The sequence below is a fragment of the Rhinolophus sinicus genome, linkage group LG10, assembly GCF_036562045.2.
Source record: "Rhinolophus sinicus isolate RSC01 linkage group LG10, ASM3656204v1, whole genome shotgun sequence".
Taxonomy (NCBI): domain Eukaryota; kingdom Metazoa; phylum Chordata; class Mammalia; order Chiroptera; family Rhinolophidae; genus Rhinolophus; species Rhinolophus sinicus.
In genome coordinates this window covers 29,749,980-29,771,340 of record NC_133759.1, presented here as the reverse complement: position 1 = coordinate 29,771,340, position 21,361 = coordinate 29,749,980, and the positions used below count along the sequence as shown (strand labels likewise).

The 21,361-nt window shown below is 42.7% G+C and overlaps 1 protein-coding gene across 1 annotated transcript in view; it reads right to left on the bottom strand.

Annotated features, from left to right (window-relative positions):
• Nucleotides 1–21,361, bottom strand: part of RFTN1 (raftlin, lipid raft linker 1) — a 187,109-nt gene that overhangs the window by 83,376 nt on the left and 82,372 nt on the right. Inside the window, exon 4 of the mRNA XM_019726003.2 lies at nucleotides 6,924–7,032. Coding sequence (XP_019581562.2) covers nucleotides 6,924–7,032 — 109 coding nt within the window. The remainder of the gene's footprint in view (nucleotides 1–6,923; nucleotides 7,033–21,361) is intronic.

Here is a 21,361-nt window from a genome sequence, read left to right as displayed (position 1 = left end):
AGGGAAAGGGTGACCAGTCTACGTGCACGGCTGATGCCTATTCTGTGGACTCACCCCACCCCAGACCTGCCTCCACCTTTTATCACCTCTGACGTCTATTAACTTTCCCCTTTCTACTGATATCTCTCAGCTTTCAAAGACGCTCCAATCTCCTATTTAAAACAAACAAAACTTCCTTTTAGCTGTACCCTGTCTTAGCCATCACTCTCTCTCTCCTTCTAAACTTATTTACTTTTAAACCCATGCTAGGGAGGCCTCTGCCTGTTCCACCCCATGCAAATTGCTCTTGCAAGATTTATCAGTGGCTTCCAGTGGTCGAACCGAGTGGGCCACCTGCCAACCAGGTTCCAACTGGACCTCTTTCCTACTTTTGTACTCTTCTCTAGTCTCTTCCCTCAGATTCTGTAATATCATGCTTCTTTTCCCGTAAAATGTTCTTTTCCTCCTTCTCAGGATCCTCCCCAGAGCCCTGGCCACAGTGCTTACCTCCTTGCCCTTTGCAAGCACAGGTGAGGTCTCACAGCATGAGTTCATCCTGTCCCCTAGCTTTGCCACCTCAACCAGTGGCTACTCAAAGTGTGGTCCTCGGCCCACTGCTGGTCCATGAACTTTTTGTTAACAGTCCAGGACAAGACAGGTACAAAAAGGTAGACTAAGCATTGAGGCACTTTTCTAGCTATTCAACGTCGTGACTATGTTTTTATTGCATTTTACTAAAGTATCTCTCCTTAATGGCTTGGCAGACAAAACAAACAAGCAAAACCTGCTCCTTTGTCACAGATAATCTGAGAAACCCTCGTCTAGATCTTACATTTTTTTAAATCGATCTACCTGCTTACATTGAAAACCCAAGAGACTTTCCAATAAGAAAATAAAAAACATTGTCAACTTCTCCTAAACAAAGCAAGCCAATTAGTCAACCACACAACAGAAGGTCCTTATTTCCACCAGACAACAATGAGTGCATGCTAAGTAGTAGATGTCCCCTTGAGATAGGCATGTGTCACCCAGATGGCCACCTGAACCACTTTCTCACCGTCATTATTTGCCTGGCCCCTGTGGGCCTCTGAGTCTGCACCTCAGACACCCAAATCTCCATGCCTAGACTCCCCCTGAGCTCTAGCCCAACAACCACAACTGCCTTCTGGAATGTTCCCTTGAGTGTCCCACTGGTCCCTCAGTTCCCACAGGTCCATCACCAATTTCATTATTGCTCTGCCCCAAGTGGCTCCTCATGCTACGTTCCCCATCCTCACAAATGACCGCACCTCACATTAAGTCACCTGAGTGTCCTCTTAGGTGCCTCTCTCTCCTTCTATGATGCATCTTAAGGATTCTTCCTCTGCATTCCTCTTTCAATTTGTTCATTAACAAATATTTATTAACTTCTGGAGACACGACAGTGAACAGGACAGCCCCACTCCCAGCAATGCCTCACTTCTTACCCTCAGCCTCTCCTCTGCCCAGCCCCCAGCTCTTGTTCTTCCACAAGGAGGGCACACTCATTGCTGGAATTGCAGGTCATTTTGCCTTCCCTCCTCCCACCCGCCTCCCACCGGATTTGTCTTTTTAAAATAGCATGGTTCTCGTGCTTTGGGGGTACATGGGGTACAACGAGGAAGGGGAAACCTTTTTACCATCATTTTCTTTTCACTCTGAATTTGCACTAATTAAAATTAGATTCTACACTGCACTTGTAGAAATGAGGCTCTGAATACTCAACAATCAGCCAGAAATCAATGATGAGTCATTTATATACTATAGCAAAGTTTCATAATCCTGGGGATTTCGGATAGTTTGTTTCATTAAAAGGAGCCACTGACATTTAAAAAAAAATCTGTTGGGTTCCTTTCTTTAGAAGTCAAAGTATAAGCAGCATCATTTGGTTTTCTGAAGGGCAATGTATCTAGTTTAAGCCAGCCCTGAGTTTCTGACCATATGTTGTCCCCTCACAGGGTAAGGCAGGGGTCAGCCTCCCCTCCCCTCAACTGTCTAAAGGCTCAATCTTAAAGGCTCCGTGGTCCAGTGTGAGACAAACCTAGTTCTAAGTAGCCCGTGTAAGTCAGTGCCACCCCTCCATTGTAAAAAGGAGGGGATCTAAGGAACACAGCCCAGAGCTGAGGGCCTGAGGGCAAAGGCTGCATCTCACCTGGATGATGGCATACAGTGTGGCCTTCTCCCCTAGGCAACAGGGCCTGGAGACCCGGCCTTCACTGAGGGGAGGCCTGGAAGGTGCTCCCAAATCTGTCCCCATGTACCAGACACAGTCGCACCCATCTACCTCCCATGCCCAACACAGCCTTCTGGCTGGGCCAGCCCCACTCAGTCCCTGAGAGCTGTGCAGAAGAGAGAATGGCACAGTGGTCACGCATGTGGCCTCTGGGTCAGACAGGGTGGGTTCAAATCCTAGTTGTGCCTTTCACAGGTGCAACTTTGGGCAAAGTGCATAGCTTCTCTGTGCCTCAGTTTATTCACCTGTAAAATGGGGATAAGTCTTTCAGAGGGGTGAGATGAGGGTGAAGAATACAGTGCATGTAAAGCCCTTTAGCACAGGGTTGCCTGGCACACAGAAGGAATCCCTTTGTGGAGTAAAATCCCATTTAAAATTCAAATAAACCTATAGATACTTAAATATGGGGCCAGCAGCATTAATACAGCCAGAGGAATTTTTTTTTTAAATGATTTTCTATATTCCTGACTCAGGGTAATTCCTGCCCCTGGAGTCTAGGGCTCCAAGCCGCCTTCGTCTTTGTAGTCAACCCTGGTTTGAGTAGGGCTCTGTTTCATGTAATCCAAACAACCCTGGCCAGAACAGGCTTCCTCCTCCCTTTGTTCATCTTACACTCCAGCCAAGCAGGACTTGACTCTTTTTCCACCTTGACCCTTCTTCCCATGTTCCTGTCCACACCAGGAATAGTACTGGCCACCTCACCCCTCCCTCTCTACAAGTGTTCATCTCTCACTTTTCAGAGCCCTCATTCTAGACATCTCTCCAAAACCTTCCCCTGGCCACCTGGATACAGAACCATCCCGCTCTGCCCAAGTCCCGTTACTGCCCACTGGTGCCTCCACGTCGAAGGACAGACCCAGGCTCCATCATTTAGCTGTCCCAGCCCCTGGGCACAGTCCTCGTCTCGTCTGAGCCGAGCTTCCTCCTGTCTAGAAGGGAGACACTGCTGCCACTGTGGTCTCTTAAATGGAATTATTGTGAAGCACAAACCAGGAACCCTGTGCAAAGACTGAAAACTTTAAAGTGCTTTCTAAACATATAAGCACTTTCCCAAGATGCTCTGAAGAATGTAAAGTAATTTGAAGATGAAAATGTAGGCTCTTCATTCTATATCACTTTGTCTCCTTTACAATCCTCTGGGAACTCTGAAGAATAGGAAATCCCAAGGGGTCCCCACAAATCCAGCAGGCACGTAAGACAGGCTTTGGAAGTACCAGGAAGGCTGAACCTTCGTCAGGAACAGAGGTGGCACTGTCGCTTTCCCACAGCCTCACAACTCTCCGTCCCTCGAGCATTTGGTTCTAAGACTTGGAAAACACTCCAAGTCTGCCTATAAATCAGAATTTTAAATGTGCTGTGGTCCATAATAAATAATTTACATAAAGGACCAGTTGGATGGAGCATAGCAGGATACAAGAGGGAAAAACAAAATCCAGTAGCCCAGATTTAATTTGACCAGCCAAAGTGTGCAGAGAAATCATTACACCACATTGAAAGGAATAGAGAATCTTTATACATCTCCCTTCGTCCTCTGTGAAAAATCATGATGGAGAGGGGCGGTAAATTATGGCATCTTCAACTAATTTTACATGACACAATACAAACGACTTTATTTTTCCTAATTGTGAAAAATAATGAAATCGCCTTACCCTCCTTCTATCCATGTTCTCTATCCAAAGGTTCTAATTTACAACATTTGGTGGAAAAGTAATACTGGGGCATTGTTCTTAAGAAAAAAAATTCTAATCACTGTGAGTTCAATTCTAATATGCAGAGAAGAATATAAGCTTATCCTGCATGATGTTACAATGACAAAATGAGTTAATTACCATCTCATCCAAAGACAGATCTACTTGTCATAGGAACAGGAGCCATTATTTCACACAAAATAATGACCCAGATTAAAAGTAATGACTGCAAGCTGTAGCCGCCAGCGACACAGTTTCATCTTGGCCTAAGTGAATGGCAATTAACAAGTGTCACCACTCTATAGATATGTAGGGACCAAGCTATTCACTGAAAAAACACAAATGGATTTTAGTATATTTCTTCCCAGGAAGCTCCGGGGGTCTTCTACCTGTGTGATGACAGAAAAATTTACACATGTGTAAAATTCTGCCATCAGCTGGAATAGCTGTTGACCCTACAGAGGGGCATTCAGCTCCCTCCCGCTCTTAGCACACAGAGGTGGTGTTTTCTCCAGAAATCCTGTCCAACAATAGAAAAGAGGAGCAGAGGGAAGGGGGCCCAGTCCCATCAATGTGTTCATCTTTTTCTGGTTGTCATGGCCACTAGCCTAGAAATTAAGCCAGAGCCAGCACTGAGAGGCAGGAATGCTGGATACGTCCAGGTCCAGCCCTCAGCCATGACAGTGCAGGGGCAAATGGCAGGGTAGCCTCAGCACACCTGGGTTCCCCAAGGCAGGAAACTGGACTTCCATCCTGCTGAGCATGACCATGAACCACCTCTCTATGGAGATGAACAGAGGTGAGAGATTCTAGGGTACACATTTTGGGACAAACGCCGGGTCAGAAATCTCAGGGCTGCCCTAGTGTGCAAGTTGTCTTGTCTGTGTGGACCCAATAATTTTTATTGGAAAACCAGGGGTACGGCAGGTGCAGGTGGGCTTTAAAGAAAGTGTACAATTTTTAAAATGTTAAAAACAGAATTCTTATACACGCACAGTGAGCAGGTATCAATGACTGATGTAACCAATTATTGAACAAACCATCAGATACGGAGGTACACACTCACACACCCCCTCACACATAATCAGTGGGGGGGGAAATGGGATAAGAGTAAAAGTTAAATACAAAACTGGCTTGTGCTTCAGGGCATACAAACCATAACTTTGGGGTTATCTCCTCTGCTGGACAGATGTCCATCAACACTTCGGACATGACAGACACACAGTCTCTGAGTGCTCACCCATCAGGTTGCTGTCTCCTTAAAAACTGACATGGGCGTGAGGCAATGGGTCAGCCACACGATGACCAGGTTTGGTTAAGACAAAAGCACCAAACCATATGTTTCTTAAAAGAGCATATTTGATAGTTCGGCCAGAGCCTATGCCCTCATCTTACCCTCAAATATGCCAAGCATCTGAGTCTTAATCATAAAACCATCTCAAAAACTATGTTTTCCCTGGTACTCAGATCATGGGTTAAATTCCACCTCTAGGATATCCCTTCACAAGTTTATTAGAACATTTTATTTGCAGTAATCCAGAGGAGATGGCCCTATTTATACAGACATCTATATAAGTTATACAAACAATCGTGCTCGCAGGCTTATGCATGTCTAAACAAAAATTGCCATTTCCCCATTTCTTAAGTAACGATCTGAGTTTTACCAGAGTAGAAAGAGTCTCCATTGTCCTAATAAAATTACCAGAAATTCTGACCTAAGAGATCATCTGATTCCTAGTCTCCAGTCTCGGCCCCCACCATACACGAGTGGTTATTCCCAGGGCCTTGTGAAGCTTGAACACTCAATAAATGTTGAAGGGAAGGAGGCAGGAAGAGAACAACAACAACGACAACAAAAGAATCAGTAGGTGTTTAAAGGGACGATCTAATTGTTTGACTCTGTTGCAAGATTTCTCTCCACAGCCCCCCACTGCTTGTACATCTGAGTCCTGGCCCCTTCTCCCACACTTCGCGCTCCCTTTTCTCCTCAGCTCCTCTGGTCTTTCGATTCCCCTCACTCCCCAACCTGCCCCAGCCCAGACTCGTTACCACACAACACCTTCTCATCCTTTCTGTCTCAGCTTGAGGCGCCTCCCGGATACCCAGAACACACCATGTCACTCGCGCCTCAGCCCCCTGCTTCCCTCCTGGGAATGCTCATCACACTCCTTCAGGATTTACCTGCCTGTGCTGAGGATAAGAGCGCAGAGACCATTCCTATTTTGTTTTCTGTATCCTGTCACCTAGGACTATTTTGGCCCAATGGTGACCACCCACATATTCATTAATGAATTCACTAGGTGACTCCCTGGATCTTAAATCATTATCACCTCTACAGGGTAGGGAATTGTCAATTCTTGTGGAAGACGAGGTAAGGGAGAACAAGATAAGCATTAAGTAATGATTCAGGCCTCATTTGGGCAAGGGCATTCCTTCTGCAGTAAATGTCATCATATTGAAACTCTTGTGGCTGCTACAATTAGGCGGCAAGCCTCGTATCGCATGAAGAGGAGTTCAAAACCAGACACATTTCTGGGCAGAGAACCAATCCTGTGCAACTAGGCAACTTTCCTTGGTATAGTCACAAGCTAGTGGCCACAGGACTCTGCTATGTCCCACACTAAGAAAGGTGGGTAATTCGTGGCAATGAAGACCCACAGGATGAGTAGAAGGTAGGCTCTGGAAGGTTCACACCACCTTAAGGATTTGAGAGGGAAGGTGGCAGTGGGTCTGCAGGCCTGTCAGCTATTAACGTCACTCCAGCCTTAAAAGACAAGCTCCAAGATCCCACTAGCCACCTTGTTCCAGACTCAACTTCAGCCTGAGTAACGTGTGGGAGGGGGCTGCATCTCGGTGGGGTTGCTCAAAGGCCCGGGTCAGAGGAGACCCTAGCTCCAGCCCAGCCCAGGGAGTGTGGCTGACCTGCCCTAAGCCAGTCCCTTGCCTGTTCTCTCAAGGGAGTGCTCTGCCAATCTGTTCAATTATATCCTGACTGCAGGGCTCACCTTCTTAATGAACTCTGGGATGATTTTTTTGTCTGTCAGGTGAACTAAGGAGGAACAGCAGTCTAATTCCAAGGTGTAGCCTTCGTTGTGAAGATCAGTTTTCTGAGATCTGAAGAGAGAGGAAAACACACAAAGATTAAGATTTTGCACAATATAAAAAAAGTGTAGGTATTTAATAAAACCCCAAATTATTTCCTGAAAGTAAAGGCCAAAAGGCACTGTTGAAAAATAATTTACAGTAAACAACTCAAGTAATAGGAAGAGATCTACATCATGGAAAGACCTCCCAGACATATCATCAAGTAAAACACATCATTCTAGAATGACGGGTTTAGCACAAGATGGCCTACACACACACACACACACACACACACACACACACACTCCAGTAATATATATTTCCCATTGGTTTATATCTTCCAAGGCACAGACAAAGAACTAGTAAGACACACATCAAACGAATAACAACATTTACCTCTGGCGGATGAAGAGGGTCTATATGGGTGCTGGGATTAGGGGAGGTAGTGGTGATCCAAAGTGATTTGAGCACTATCGCTACTTTTTTTCACTTTTTCTGAAGTGAATATAGTCATCGATTAGAAAGTTTAAAAACAATACTTAAAAGACTTTTAAAGGGTTCAGTGTCCACAGAGGGAAATCTGGCAGTTTCTATCAAAATTAAAGATGCATTAAAAAAAAAAAAAGACTATCAGGCAACTAACACAGAAATTCTGGGAGAAGCGTGGGTGCCTGAGGTAAACACCTTTCGTCCTCCGGTCAGTGCAGAGGTGTCCAGCATGCCCCGCCGTCTCCCCACACCGGTGGTGGGGCTGCGTCTTCATCCCCACCATATAGACATGCCCGTGATACACCACTGTGCACACTCAGGAAAACCAGAGGCAAGTGGTCCCTAGGACATTCCAACACTTCAGTCATTCCTTTGAGGGGCTCCTGGGTGACACTAACTTGGGACTTAGGAACTCCTGGAAGCCACATGGGAGCCAAAAATTGAAGGTGATTCCTTGGCCCGGGCAGGGGTAAGCAAAAGGAAGTGGAATTGTAGTGAAGGGGTGACAGAACACATTCTCCCTTCATGGGGAGTGGCACTTAGACACCAAGGCCCAGGCTCCGTCCAGGGCTCACACCACATGCACAGCCACTCTCTACTGGCGGAGTGGCTGAGCAAGGCCACTTATGAGGAGGGACCCCTGCCAGCCCTAGTGAGAGCAGGTGTGGCCAGAAAACTCTTACAGTGGGCACTTCCACACTGAACTCCTGAGACACGTATATCCCACCAAAAAAAGAAAAGAAAAGAAAAAAGAAACAGTTTCTGAATGCGTATTTGCTATGATACTTTTAAAATGATTTCTAAAATAGCATTCAAATCAATTTATGCTACCATTAATGATCTGGGCATGATTTACATGAAATCCAAAAGTGAAAATATTAAAGATGATTTGGTGTTCCCTAGGTGTGCAACTGTGATTGGGTAAGCAAATATCAACAGTGTATTTTGATTTTGATTTTTCCTTCTAACATATCCTTTCAGGAGTAGGGACTAAGGCACATACTTTTGAAATGCAAAAGAACAAACTCATTCCAAACTGGCCAAACTGGGATAAACTAACTCCAAAAGAATAAACTAATTCTGCACCCCAGCCTTCTTGCCTTAAAACTTCATCAGAGACTAGATTCATGCTTTCATTCCCCACCACCCCCTCCGACATTCTCTCCCCTCCCCTTCCCAACAAAACACATACTAAGAGGAACTAAAGCAGAAGACTTTTGAAAGAGAAGACTTGGTCACGACATACTGTCATATGTTTTGTGTGGGTCTCAAAGAACAAAGACAGATGTGGGAGGAGAAGCGTTCTAAGATGTGACACCCCAGCTGCTCCACCACACTGAAGACTAATATCAGGCTGTACGAGGTCGTTTATAAATACCCACCGAGATTTTAAATGATGGAGTTGAAAAACAGTCATCATTTAAAGTAAGTCAACACTGTAGTTACTCAGTAAAACACCCATGAAATGAATGCAGGGAAGAAGAGTGTCTTTAAGCAACTCACAGTCCAGATTGGTAAGGCCTCGTCTTTAGTACAGGATCTAATAACTACCACCTCTGGTGCTGAAACAAGCAATTCTATAAGAAGAAAGGCAGCTCTGGTTCATTTCGACAGATAATTAACTCAGTTACATCGGAACTGAAAGAAGTACAAAAGATCAACAAATATCAGCATTATTACAAATTTTCTAGATGAAACATGAAAATAATCCCATCTCTGCACATGGTCTCTTGGAAAAGCAAATCCAATACATATTGGTGGAACTGATGAGCAATACTAATAAGACTCCCTTTGCCTTAGGAATTACCTCTGCAATTTGAAACACAAGGATTGTAACACTGAAGAATGGTTGCAGGGGGAGGAGGCAGCAAAGACCCCTGAATCCTCTGAGGACAGATGCTGGCTGCCCAAGCCTGGAAGTCACAGCACTCTTTGAGGGAGCTGGCCAGAGCTGGGTCACACAGAAGTCACACAGAAACTCTTTCCCTGCCACTAACCTAGTGAAACACAGCGTCAAATCCACCAGCAGAGGTTGCCTGTAGGGCTACCAGAGGGAGTTTCTGGGCCCCTCAGCATTGGGGGGGGGGGGTAAACATGGTTGTTGTGCCTCACCCCAGTGATGCCCACCTCCTGGCATTCATGCCTTTGTAGTCCCTCCCCTTGAGTGAGGGCAGGACCGGTGACTTGCTTCCAATCAACAGAATGTGGCAAAGGGGATAGGATGTCACTTTTGTGATTGTGTTATGCTATAAGAGTCTGTCTTAACAGACTGGAGCTAGAGACTTCCCTTGCTGACTCTGAAGAGGTAAGCTGCCATGCTGTGTGAGGGCATGTGGCAAGGAATTGTGGGCAACCCCTGGCCAACAGTCAGCAAGAAACAGGAACCTCAGTATTACAACTGCAAGGAAATGAATTCTGCCAAAAACCTGAGGGAGGACAGAGGCAGATCTTTCCCCAGTCGAGCCTCTGATGAGATCGCAGGCCCAGCCAACACCTATAATGCAGCCTGATGCCACCTGAAGCAGAGAATCCAGATAAGTGACAGAAACTCTGAGATAACAAATGTATGTTGTTTTGAGCCACTAAGTTTATGATAAGTTATTCCAGAGCATAGAAAACTAATAGCCGTTGCTGAGGAGGACGACGTGACAGCTTCATATGCATAACAGGCCACTCCCTGGTGGCCAGGTGTAGGCCCAGGCTCATAAGATCCAATCAGACACCTGAGAGCTGCCGCTGACTGGCAATGAGTGTTCTACACCCTGAGGGCAAGGAACACCCTGGCCCAGAGAAGCAGACATCCTCTAGGAAGTGGCTCCAGGGACTGTGGCCTGGCCGTCTGAGGGATCACAACACGAGGGAACAGATAGTCTGCAGTCAATTAAATTCTTAAGGAAGAAGCAGTAAGCCGAAATGCTCAGCTGAGCAGGCATTCACCACCGTCCTGGGGTGGGAGGGAAACACCAATTATGTTTCCTCAAAGTCTCTGTCCTTGTGTCATCCTGGAAATAAAACATGGAAAACTACCAAACTTCTCCTGGCCTGAAGCCCAGATGGCTTCCACTTCTGAAAAGGACAGAGAGCTCTGGGTTTAAACCAGGATAAGGAGGGACACACAATGCATTTCTGGAGATGTAGGATTAACTACCAGTCAAAGCCTCTCTTACCGGGCATTAACACCAAATACTCCGAGACGAAGGGCAGGCACTCTGAGAAGCATAGTGACATATGCTTCCCATCTCCCTCCTGCCTCCACTCCACAATTTCCTCTAGATTTATTAGTTTGAGGCTCCAGGTTCCATAGCTAACTAGAGGTGGGTCAGTTACCAGCTGTGTGTCTTTGGACAATTCATTTAAACTTCCTGTGCCTTAGTTTTTTTCACTGTTAAATGGGGCTATTATGAGTAGCTATGTCTTAACATCACTGTAAGGATAAATAAGACAAAAGCCTGTAACGCACTTCACACAGGGCATGACATGAGATCAGGGCTCAACACATATTAGCTGCGGCTAATCTATACTGTCATCTGTAACTGCCTTCTTTACCTTCCCAGCACACTTTCTTCACAGTTCATAATTATTCACTCAATAAATATTGACCACACTGCTATTATATACCAGACACTAAGCTTTGGCATATATCTACAGACAGAAGAGACAAAATCTCTGCCCTCATGGAACTTACAATCTAGTGGAGGCACATTCGCGAGTATATAACAGACTGTTTCCAATGGTGGCAAGCAAAAAAGGAAAACAAACAAACAGAGCAAGTAAGAAGAATCAGGAGCTGGGAGGGGAAGCTTCAGTTTTAATGAGAGAGGTCAGGGCAGCCTCACTGAGAAGGTGACATTTGGAATAAAGATCTATCGGAGGTGAGGGAGTTGGCCATGCTGATATCCAGGACAAGAGCTTCCTGTCAGAGGGAAGAGCTACTGCACAGGCCTGAACCTGAGGCCTTGTGGTTGGAGCTCAGCGAACAAAGGACAGAGAGGAGGAAGAGGAGACAAGTCAGAGAGCCACTGGGGAGCTCAATACTGCACACCTTGCAGGCCACAATAAAGACAGTGGCTTTTACTCAGAATGACAAGGGAAGCCCTTGGAAGGTGTTGAACAAAGAAGTTACATGATCTGATTTACTTTAAAAGGAGCCCTCTGGCAGGAGGGAGGCAGTGAAGAGACTAACTCAGTGCTGCAGGCCAGCGATGATGGCAGCTCAAAGTGGGTTGGTGGCAGCGTAGCAGTGGTGGGGAGTGCGGGATTCTGGATGTATTTGCAAAGTAAAACCTTCAAGACTTCCTTATAGACAGGTTGTAGGGTGTGAAAAGAAGAAAGCAGATGAAGACAACTCTAAGGGTTTCTGCCTCAGCAGCTGGGGGAATGGATGATGTTGCCACAGCCATGGTGGGGAAGGGTGAGCGTGGCACAGGCTTGGGAGGAAGATGAAGAATTCAGTTTCAGATGTGCTCAACTTGACATAGGGAGCAGACATCCAAATAGAGATGTCTGGTAGACACTTTACTATATAGCTGAATCCATACTTTAGGAGATGGGTCTGGAGATGTAAATTTGGGAGCCATCAGCTTCCAGATGGTATGTAAAGCATGAGACTAGATGAGATCTCAATGAACACAGAGAGAGAATAGTCAACGACTGAGCTTTGGGACCTTGAAAAGGTTGGGGAGAAAAGAGGGAAAAGCAGCAAAGGAAACAAAGAAGGAGCAATCTGGGAGGAAGGAGGAAAACCAAGAGAACATTCTGTCCCGGAAGTCAAATCGAGAGAGCATGTCAAAGAGGAGGGTATAAGCCACCCTGTCAATTGCTTCAGTTAACAGTTTACTAATCTTTAATTTATTTATCCTTTTGCAATCCCAAGAGGGAAATTGGATTTAACTCACCCTATAGAAACAGGTATGAAGAAACCTGCTTACATTTAATGTATTATCTTGTTAAATGGGCTGATTGTCAACTTAATCTGTGGATCTGGGTTCAGAAAATAGTTTGGCTCCTTGAAAAAAAAATCATCTTCATGCTGCTCAGAAACAGGCTGGGGAAAAATTAACTAAAAAGAACTCTGACCCATCTCACACCTTGGGGCCCTCACTTGTACATGGCATTGGAGAGTTGAGAAGGGTTTACTTCCAGCCATTCCAAAGGAAGAGGGAATAAAAGTATATTATTGAGCAGAGATGCAATGTCCTGAAAGCCAAGAATGAGTAAGACAAATGAACTCAAATTTTTAGAGTGCAGCAATGTAGTGTTAACAAGGTACAAAAAGATAGTGGTCCTGACTGCTTAGGACACTGGAGAAGCAGCTGAGACATCACAGCCCAGCTAAATTTTAAGAAGCCATCATAACATGACAGTTAATGCAGTGTGGTAGCCTGTTTTGCATCCCGGAATTGAAAGAGAACATTAATAGAACAACTGATGAAATGCAATAAAATCCAATATTTGGTTAATAGTAATGGACCAATGTCAATTTCTTAGTTCTAACAAATGCACCACGGCAATGTAAAATATTAATGATGGGGGAAACTCAGGGAAGGGTATATGGAAATTCTCTGTAATTTCTTTGTTAAATCTAAAATTATCCCCAAATGGAATCTATTTTAAAAAAAGAAAGAAGGAAAGCCATCATATACTTTGGGGGATTTGTGTGTTTGTTTTGATTCTATAACATTTATTGTCCAAGTCAGTGTTTCTAGCCCTAAACTACACCTACACCCTTTCCTAACTATACTTCTCATATGAGCCCTTTCAAATCACATGAGTGCAATGACTGAAATAACTGGGTCTGGGGGAGAAAAGAATACTCTTTGATTGTGCCCCAGTTTTAGGCACTGGAACAATCTAGCAAGCAAACCTTGGGCTCTGTGAATCCGACAGGATTTCCCCATGAGGCAGGCATTCTCAGTCCCGGCTGTGTTCAATCTTAGGATCACGTGGGGAGCTCTCACAATTTCTGATTTAATTGGTATAAGTACGGCCCAAGCAAAGGGACTTTGAAAACACCCAGGTGATTCTAACGTCCAATCAGGGTGGAGAACCACTGCCCAGGCAGGGTATGCTGTAACTGCCACTCTGCTTTTCTTTGGGAGATAACTGAACAAGTCATAGAAAAGAGAAAACATAGAAAGAATGACTTGTAGATACCAGTATGCAGACTCCTCTACCTGCAGAAGAAGATAAACCTCCAAGAAAAAGCACCAGAGATAAAGGAAATATAAGAGACCGCTATCTATGCCTCTTTTGGTCAGAAAAACTCGAACGTACTTCCAACTTATTTTCATTTTTTGACTGTGGTAAAATATACATACGGTTTACTGTTTTAACCACTTCTAAGTGTGTAATTCAGTGTCATTAAGTAGATTCACACTGTTGTGCAACCATCACCATTATCCATTTCCAGAACTTTTTCATCCTCCCAACAGTCCCTGTTTCTTTGACACCTCATAAATAGGACTTGGGCCAAAAATGAATGTGAACAAGTAGAAAATTTAAATTTGTCAAACAAACACATAAAAACAGATTTAGATACTGAACATCTGTGCACAAAGCTTTCCTAAGCTTAGGGTACGAACGCAAAGAACCCAAGTGCAAAAGGACCTCAGATGTCACACAAGTGTCCACAGGTGCCAGAGTTGTTTAAGACCATAATAAAGACCCCCGATTCTGTGGTACACTGACCTGATGACTCATACTCGAACATCAACTGTAAAAAAAACTGTGTGCAAACTCAGAAACACCCGGAGAGCCTCACCCATCACAACCATCACGCCTGCCAAGAGTTGTACGGTCATTCTCCAGGCAGCCAGTAAGAAGATCAGACCAAGACAAACAATGAGTGAAAGAGGATTGGTTTTTTCCTCCACCAACTATTTTTATTTATTTATTTTTTTATATTCATGTTTTTCAGTTACAGTTGACATACAATATATATTTTATATTAGTTTCAGGTATACAGCATAGTGGTTAGACATTTATATAATTTATGCAGTGATTCCCCAGGTTAGTCTAGAACCCATCTGGCACTATATGTATGTACTTGTTGCAACATTACTGACTGTACTCTCCATGCTGTACTTTACACCCCCGTGACTATTCTGTAACTATGTATTTGTATTTCTTAATCTCTTCACCTTTTCCACCCAGCTCCCCAACCCCGCTTCCCCTCTGCCAACCATCCGTTTGTTCTCTGTATCTATGAGTCTGTTTCTCTTTTGCTTATTCGTTTATTTTGTTAAGAGGGTATTTTTTGACCAAAAACACATAATCTAGACACTTTGTTCTCAATAAAAGATACAGGAATGGTCTTCATATGCACCAAGAAATATGCTCTCTCCTATTTTTCATCAAACACAGAGTCCTGTCAGGTGCCCCGTCCCATCCCCATTTCTGAGAGCAGTGGGGCTTCAGAAAAACTTGTCTCCACCACGAGAGAAGTCAGAGTGCAGGCGTGATATTAAATGGCAAGTGCCATATAACGAAGGTAGGGGGGCGACAATGGCAGCAGTGAGAACCATGGGGAACTGGGCAGTTTATATCGCAGCCATTACTAGGAGTTCCAGGCCACGGTTGCCAAATCTAGTTTTTTAAGAAAGAAGTCAACTTTTGTGTTTTCAGGTCAGCCACAACTGTCAAATTTTGGCTCCAAGGAATGTTGAATGTTATGTAGGCCACCATATTTGGGATTGAATTTGACCTCTGAGCCACCAGTCTCTAGCCTCTGGGTTATACACACAAAGCTCCAGTGTGAGCCACAGAAGGCTGGATGCCAGGGAAAAGATAAAAGTGAACAGATTATCTAATTCTGTCATAATCAGAATAACTAACCCATAAACCCAACCCAGATATTTCATTCCTTGTAATTACTCAGCAGATTCTTTTTCTCAGTGCTCTCACGATCCAACCAGACCATGGCCAGTACATTTATTTACAAGCCTCTGTCTGCAGTTACAGTGGCTGGGACATAACCATTTACTAAGCTAAGAACATGCTTGTGATGCTTACGAGTGCTTCAATACTTGAAATTACCACAGGCAAAAGGGTTAATCCTCAAATTATTCTGACAAAATGCCAAGGAGCAAATTGAATACCCATTTTGGTCTCATGGCAGATCTGAAATCAGGCTACTAAACAACAAATGCCTGTTGAAAAACTATTATAAACTGTGCTTTTTAAATAATAAGCACATGAATAAAAACATCATAACACTATTTTAAAATAATAAGCATGTAACAGATCTCACTTCAACTCATAAATCCCTTAGATAGCTTCAAAGACTATGAGTTTAAACCTCTTCTTTTTCCCAGGACACTAAACATAGCTTGAGCGTGAGTTATGAAAAGAAAGGACAGAGAATGTGCAGTTCATCAATAAGGCTATTTTTGTTTCATTTAGGAATAATCAGAAAGAAATAGTAACAAACATAAACTTAGATTACTAGGCACTTCTCCAACTAGAAAAAAATATTACTAAATTACAGAAGCAAATTTTCTATCTCTGGGAAAACAGGAAGAAATTTTAAGATTATTTTCCCCAAGGCAACACCAAGCTCAAGTAGAATGATCAGAATGGCTTTTTTTTTTTTTAATGAGTAGTAGAGACGGAAATTAGCTACAGATCCGAAAAAGATTTGTCAATAAAAGAAAGAAAAAAAAAAGGCTTTTTCTAGTTTCATTAGCCTATTTAAAACGAATGACATTAAAAATATCTATTTATTTATTCATCTATTTATCACCTCTTGACCACTGACCATATACAAGCAAGGCATAGAGTCAGATCCTGCCCTTAAGAAACTTGTAGTCTAAGAAAGATAAACTATATAGAAACAAAAGTGCTATGAGAATTCAGTTATTTCCATTGTCTGGAGTCAGGGACATTTTTAAAAAGTAAGGAGCATGTAAGCTGAGTCTTTGAAGCTGCATGGAAATTAGTGGTGGATAAAATGGATACAATAGATGCAATGGACAAAAGGACATTCCGGGCCCCAAGAAAAGGAATTACTGAGGACCTAGATGTAAAAAACCACGAGTTATATGATGTAATTAATAAACAGGTCAGTTCGGTAGAAGACACGTGAAGGTGAAGGTTGCTTTATAGTTCAGCTGCATCAGGAAACATGCGCCTAATGAGTGTATGGAAGAATCTGCTGTTAGTATGAATCTGAGATCGAGGCTCTGCAGTAGCTGGAGCAGAGAAGTTAAGAAATGAAGCTGGAAAGAAAAGATGGGTGCATGTCGCTACAGGATGGTACTGGACTTCATTTTGAGGTAAAGGAGAGTCATGGACTGTCTTAGATAAAAGAAGATACTGAAGTACAGATTTTTGGAAAATTAAGCAAACAGCATTGTGCATGATGTAGGAAGAGGGGAAGATTTCAGGAGAACAGAAACAGAGAGCTGAGCTAAAATTTTTGTAGAGGGAGTGGATGGATGGGAGAGAAATTTTAGGTATTTCTTGTCTCTTCAGTTGGTGGTGGTTGGAGCTGGGGAGAGCTGCTTAACTGCTTCTCAAAGATGCTCTCAGGGCAATGGGGAAAATAATTCAGGTAATTTTTCTGACCTTCTCTTTGCAAAATGAACCAAATTAAGAAAGGAAAGGAAAGGAAAGGAAAAGGAAAGGAAAAAGAAAAGAAAAATGAGGCTGCTGGTGTCAAAAGTTTCCCCTAATAGCGAAGCATAAGAAATGCTTGAGGAAAAAATAGACAAGTAAACAAATCCTGGTGAGTCTTCAAATAAAGCACCCAACTACAGAGTCCATCTGGGGAGTTCTGAAGTAGAAAGTAAGAAGAAAGAAAAGAATCACCCCATTGAATTGTCACTGCCCTTTCTTCTGATTTTTCCCTTTCTCATTCACTAATAGACATTCATTATTTCTGTTGATAAGAGTTTGGTATCACCGGGAACATTCTGGAAATGATGGGGGGAGATGTGTAAATGATACCCTAACCACACGCTCTCTTAGGGAGCTGTGCACTGCCACGTGGACATCTAACTATGTAACTCTTATTTATTTTAGAGAAATCTTGCCACATCCTGTCTCTCTACTTACAGTTAGGGCTGGCTCCCTGTGATAAACCATCGGAGATTACACAACAAAAGTTCACCATTAACCTTAAAAGGCAAGAGGAAAACAAACTGACAAGCTTTACCCCAGTGGTCCCTGTATAATGTACCTGTGAAAGGATTTCAATCCCCACCAACTTGAACTACAGAAACGAGAACAACCACAAAGTACAGGATTTGGGGCAGATTCTTACTTTCTCCAGAATCCTGTAAGGCTCCTCATTTATTTTGAAAGACATGGAAAGGACTGATATTAGTATTAGTGCATAAATAATATTTCAGCACAAACATAACACTGAATAAAAACCGGTCTGCCTGATATTTTCTGGTTCAGAAAAGTCACATTATCTGCAAACAAAAATAACCGTAAGCGTTCCACACATGAACACGCTTCATAAGACTCATGGGCCAGGGCCAGTTGAGTCACAGGAAGTCTCTTTTCTATCTACATTGAATGCACATGCTCTAATTAAAGTTTGCTTATCCTTTCCTTCTTTTCTAGATCTTCCAACCTACACCCTCTGAGTCAGATGACGGAAATATTCTGTATCTGCTCTGCTCAATACAGTAACCACTACCCACAGGTTGCTGCCAAGCACCTAAAATGTGGCTAGTGCAACGGAGCAACTGATTTACATTTTATTTCATTTTAATTTAAATTGCTAATGTGGATAGTGGTTACCTAATAGAACAGCACAGCTTCGCTCTACTTTCAAACTTTATATTAATGGTATTACCCTCAATCTGCAATTACTTCACAGAAGAAATTTTAAACCGTTTGTATGCTTCATGAGGGTTAATTTAGTTAAAACTACAAAAAATAATCCACAAATCCACTTCACTAAATTCTTGATTGAAAGTGTTCTTCTGAATAATCCTGTAAAAACTATTTATAGTGTCAGATGGGTACTAGACTTATTGGGAGGATCACTTCATAAGTTAGATAAATGTCTAACCACTATATTATGTACCTGAAACTAATACAAAACAATATCCAATGTCAACTATAATTAAACAAATAGTCATGGGATATAAAGTACAGCATAGAGAAATGGTCAATAATATTGTCATAACTATGTACAGTGTGAGATAGGTAATAGACTTATTGGGGTTATCACTTTGTGAGGTATATAAATGTCTAATTACTATGTTGTTTTATACATCTAAAACTAATAAAAAAAAACACGTATTCCTTTGAACCCAGACTCTCTTGGAACCCATCCTGCTCCACACAGACAGGTGACCTCTACATCTGCATCCAACCAGGGCACCACCTTCAAACTGAATGTTAAGCATCAGTAATCTATAATTTCCTTCCTAATTTTTCAACATACATAAATAAACAGAGAAACCTCAGTTCTCCTTCAGCATGCGTATGTCTACCCCTTTGAGTAACAACTGGTCTAGACAGTACCTAGAGTTTTCAGAAGGAGCACAAAGATCTAAAATAAAACTTGACTTCCAACAATAATATTGAATTCTATATTCTTGAAAACACCTAGTAGAAATTCATCTCAAATTAGTATGTAAATAAATTACAAATTCCAACAGGGTTTACTGGGAACCAAAGAAAATCACTTTAGACTTTATATAAAAAAAATCAATGTGCAAAAGTTGCCAAGATCCTGAAAAAGAAGAATAGTGCCCTACTAGATATTAATATACACTACAAATTTACTATAATCAAAATAGCATGGTATTAGCACAAAAATCAAGAAATAGATCAAAGGGACAATAAAGAATCAGGAACAGATTAGGGTATATACAGAAATCCAACCTGTAATAAAGGTGGCATTTCATTCAGTGGCAAAGTTAGGTTAATGTAATAAAACGCTATTGTCAAAGGAAGAAATCCAGAAAAAAATAAAATTAGACCCTCTTCCTCACACCCAAACTCTAACCCAATGGTTCTCAATTGGGGGCAGTTTTGTCTGTCAGGGGACATTTGATAATGTGTAGAGACATTTTTGATTATCATAACTGCAGACATGGGGAGGGGGAGTGTTTGCTTGAAATCTAGTGGGTGGTGGCCAGGAATGCTGCAAAATATCCTGCAATGCACAGGACAGTCCTCCAACAAAGACTTATCTGGCCCAAAATGTCAATAGTTGAGAAACTACGTAGGTTGAGAAATCCTATCCTAATCCTTATAGTTAAAAATTAAAGAGGAGTAGTGTTAGAAGGAGATAGATTCCGATGTGAATCCTGGCTCCTCTACTCATCAAAAGTGTGACTCTGGACAAGTCACCACTGAGGTTCATTTTTTTCATCATGGCTTTCAGGAATAAAGATCATGTATGAAGGTCTTACAATTAAGTTCACAAACTTGTTGCAACAATGTTGCTAACCTTTTTTGATAATCAGAGGGATTATTCATTATGAATTTGTACCAGCTGGACAAACAGTTAACCAAGTTTACTATTTGGAAGTGCTGAAAAGGCTGCGTGACAAAGTTAGACGACCTGAACTTTTTACCAACAATTCGTGGCTCTTGCATCACGACAATGCACCAGCTCACAGGGCACTGTCTGTGAGGGAGTTTTTATCTAGTAAACAAATAACTGCATTGGAACACCCTCCCTACTCACCTGACCTGGCCCCCAATGACTTCATTCTTTACCCAAAGATAAAGGAAATATTAAAAGGAAGACATTTTGATGACATTCAGGACATCAAGGGTAATACGATGACAGCTCTGATGGCCATTCCAGAAAAAGAGTTCCAAAATTGCTTTGAAGGGTGGACTATGCACAGGCATCAGTGCACAGCTTCCCAAGGGGAGTACCTTGAAGGTGACCATAGTGATATTCAGCAATGAGGTATGGAGCATTTTTTCTAGGATGAGTTCACGAACTTAATTGTCTGGCCTCGTATGTCATGAAAGAGTGAGCAAGGACTCTGGCCAACCAGAGCGATACATAAACGGTAGCAATTCTGACGACTAGCATAAATGATAAATCCTGTTAGGAAGTGTCTGCAAACATATAAATAAATATTCTTCACAAGAAAAGTGGGCTTGTTGTTGTTGTTGTTGTTCCTAGTAAGATCTAGGTGGCTTGACAGCACAATTTTGGAGACTTAAACAATGAAAATTTCAACAAGTTAGGTGTGTTACAAATCTCCCTAGAGCAGGGACTGTGATCATCTCATTCTCTCCAACAAAGCCTACTACCTTAGAAGACACAAGATACCTAATAAATATAATTTGATTTTGTTTTTAGGGAGCAGAGGGGAAATAATACACCAATGGCTTAAGAACCATCATTTGCATAGAATCGGTTAGTGCAGAAACTGGTAAGACCCAGCCAGTCTGCTGAATGAAGCCATCTAGTGAGCTCCAAATAATTTGCAGTGGCAGCCCTATGTCCTAAAACCAGTTTGGGGATAGCCAGTCCTCTGATCCCACAGCCTACCATGGGGACTGGGGATGCTGCAAAGCCCAAAGGATTCTGGGAATTCTCTGGGGACCCTTCAGTAAGCTCCAGGGACTGTGAGCTGAAAGATGTGTATTTCTGAGCCATGAGCCTCAAGATGGAACTTATGCCCCACCTACCACACATTCCCACTCACCGCCCCTACACTTCCACACTGAGAAGTCCTTAGGACCTGCTTCAGCCTAATTTTCCTAGGTAGGATATGAAATGGGACAAGGTATGTGATAAGGGAACATAATGGTACCTTTTGGCTACAAGATAGAGTAAGTCTAAAGCCTCTGCTGAACACATAATAATGTTTTCAACAAATATTAACAACAAAAACAACCATTATGAGGACACAGTGAAAATAAATTACAACACTGAACA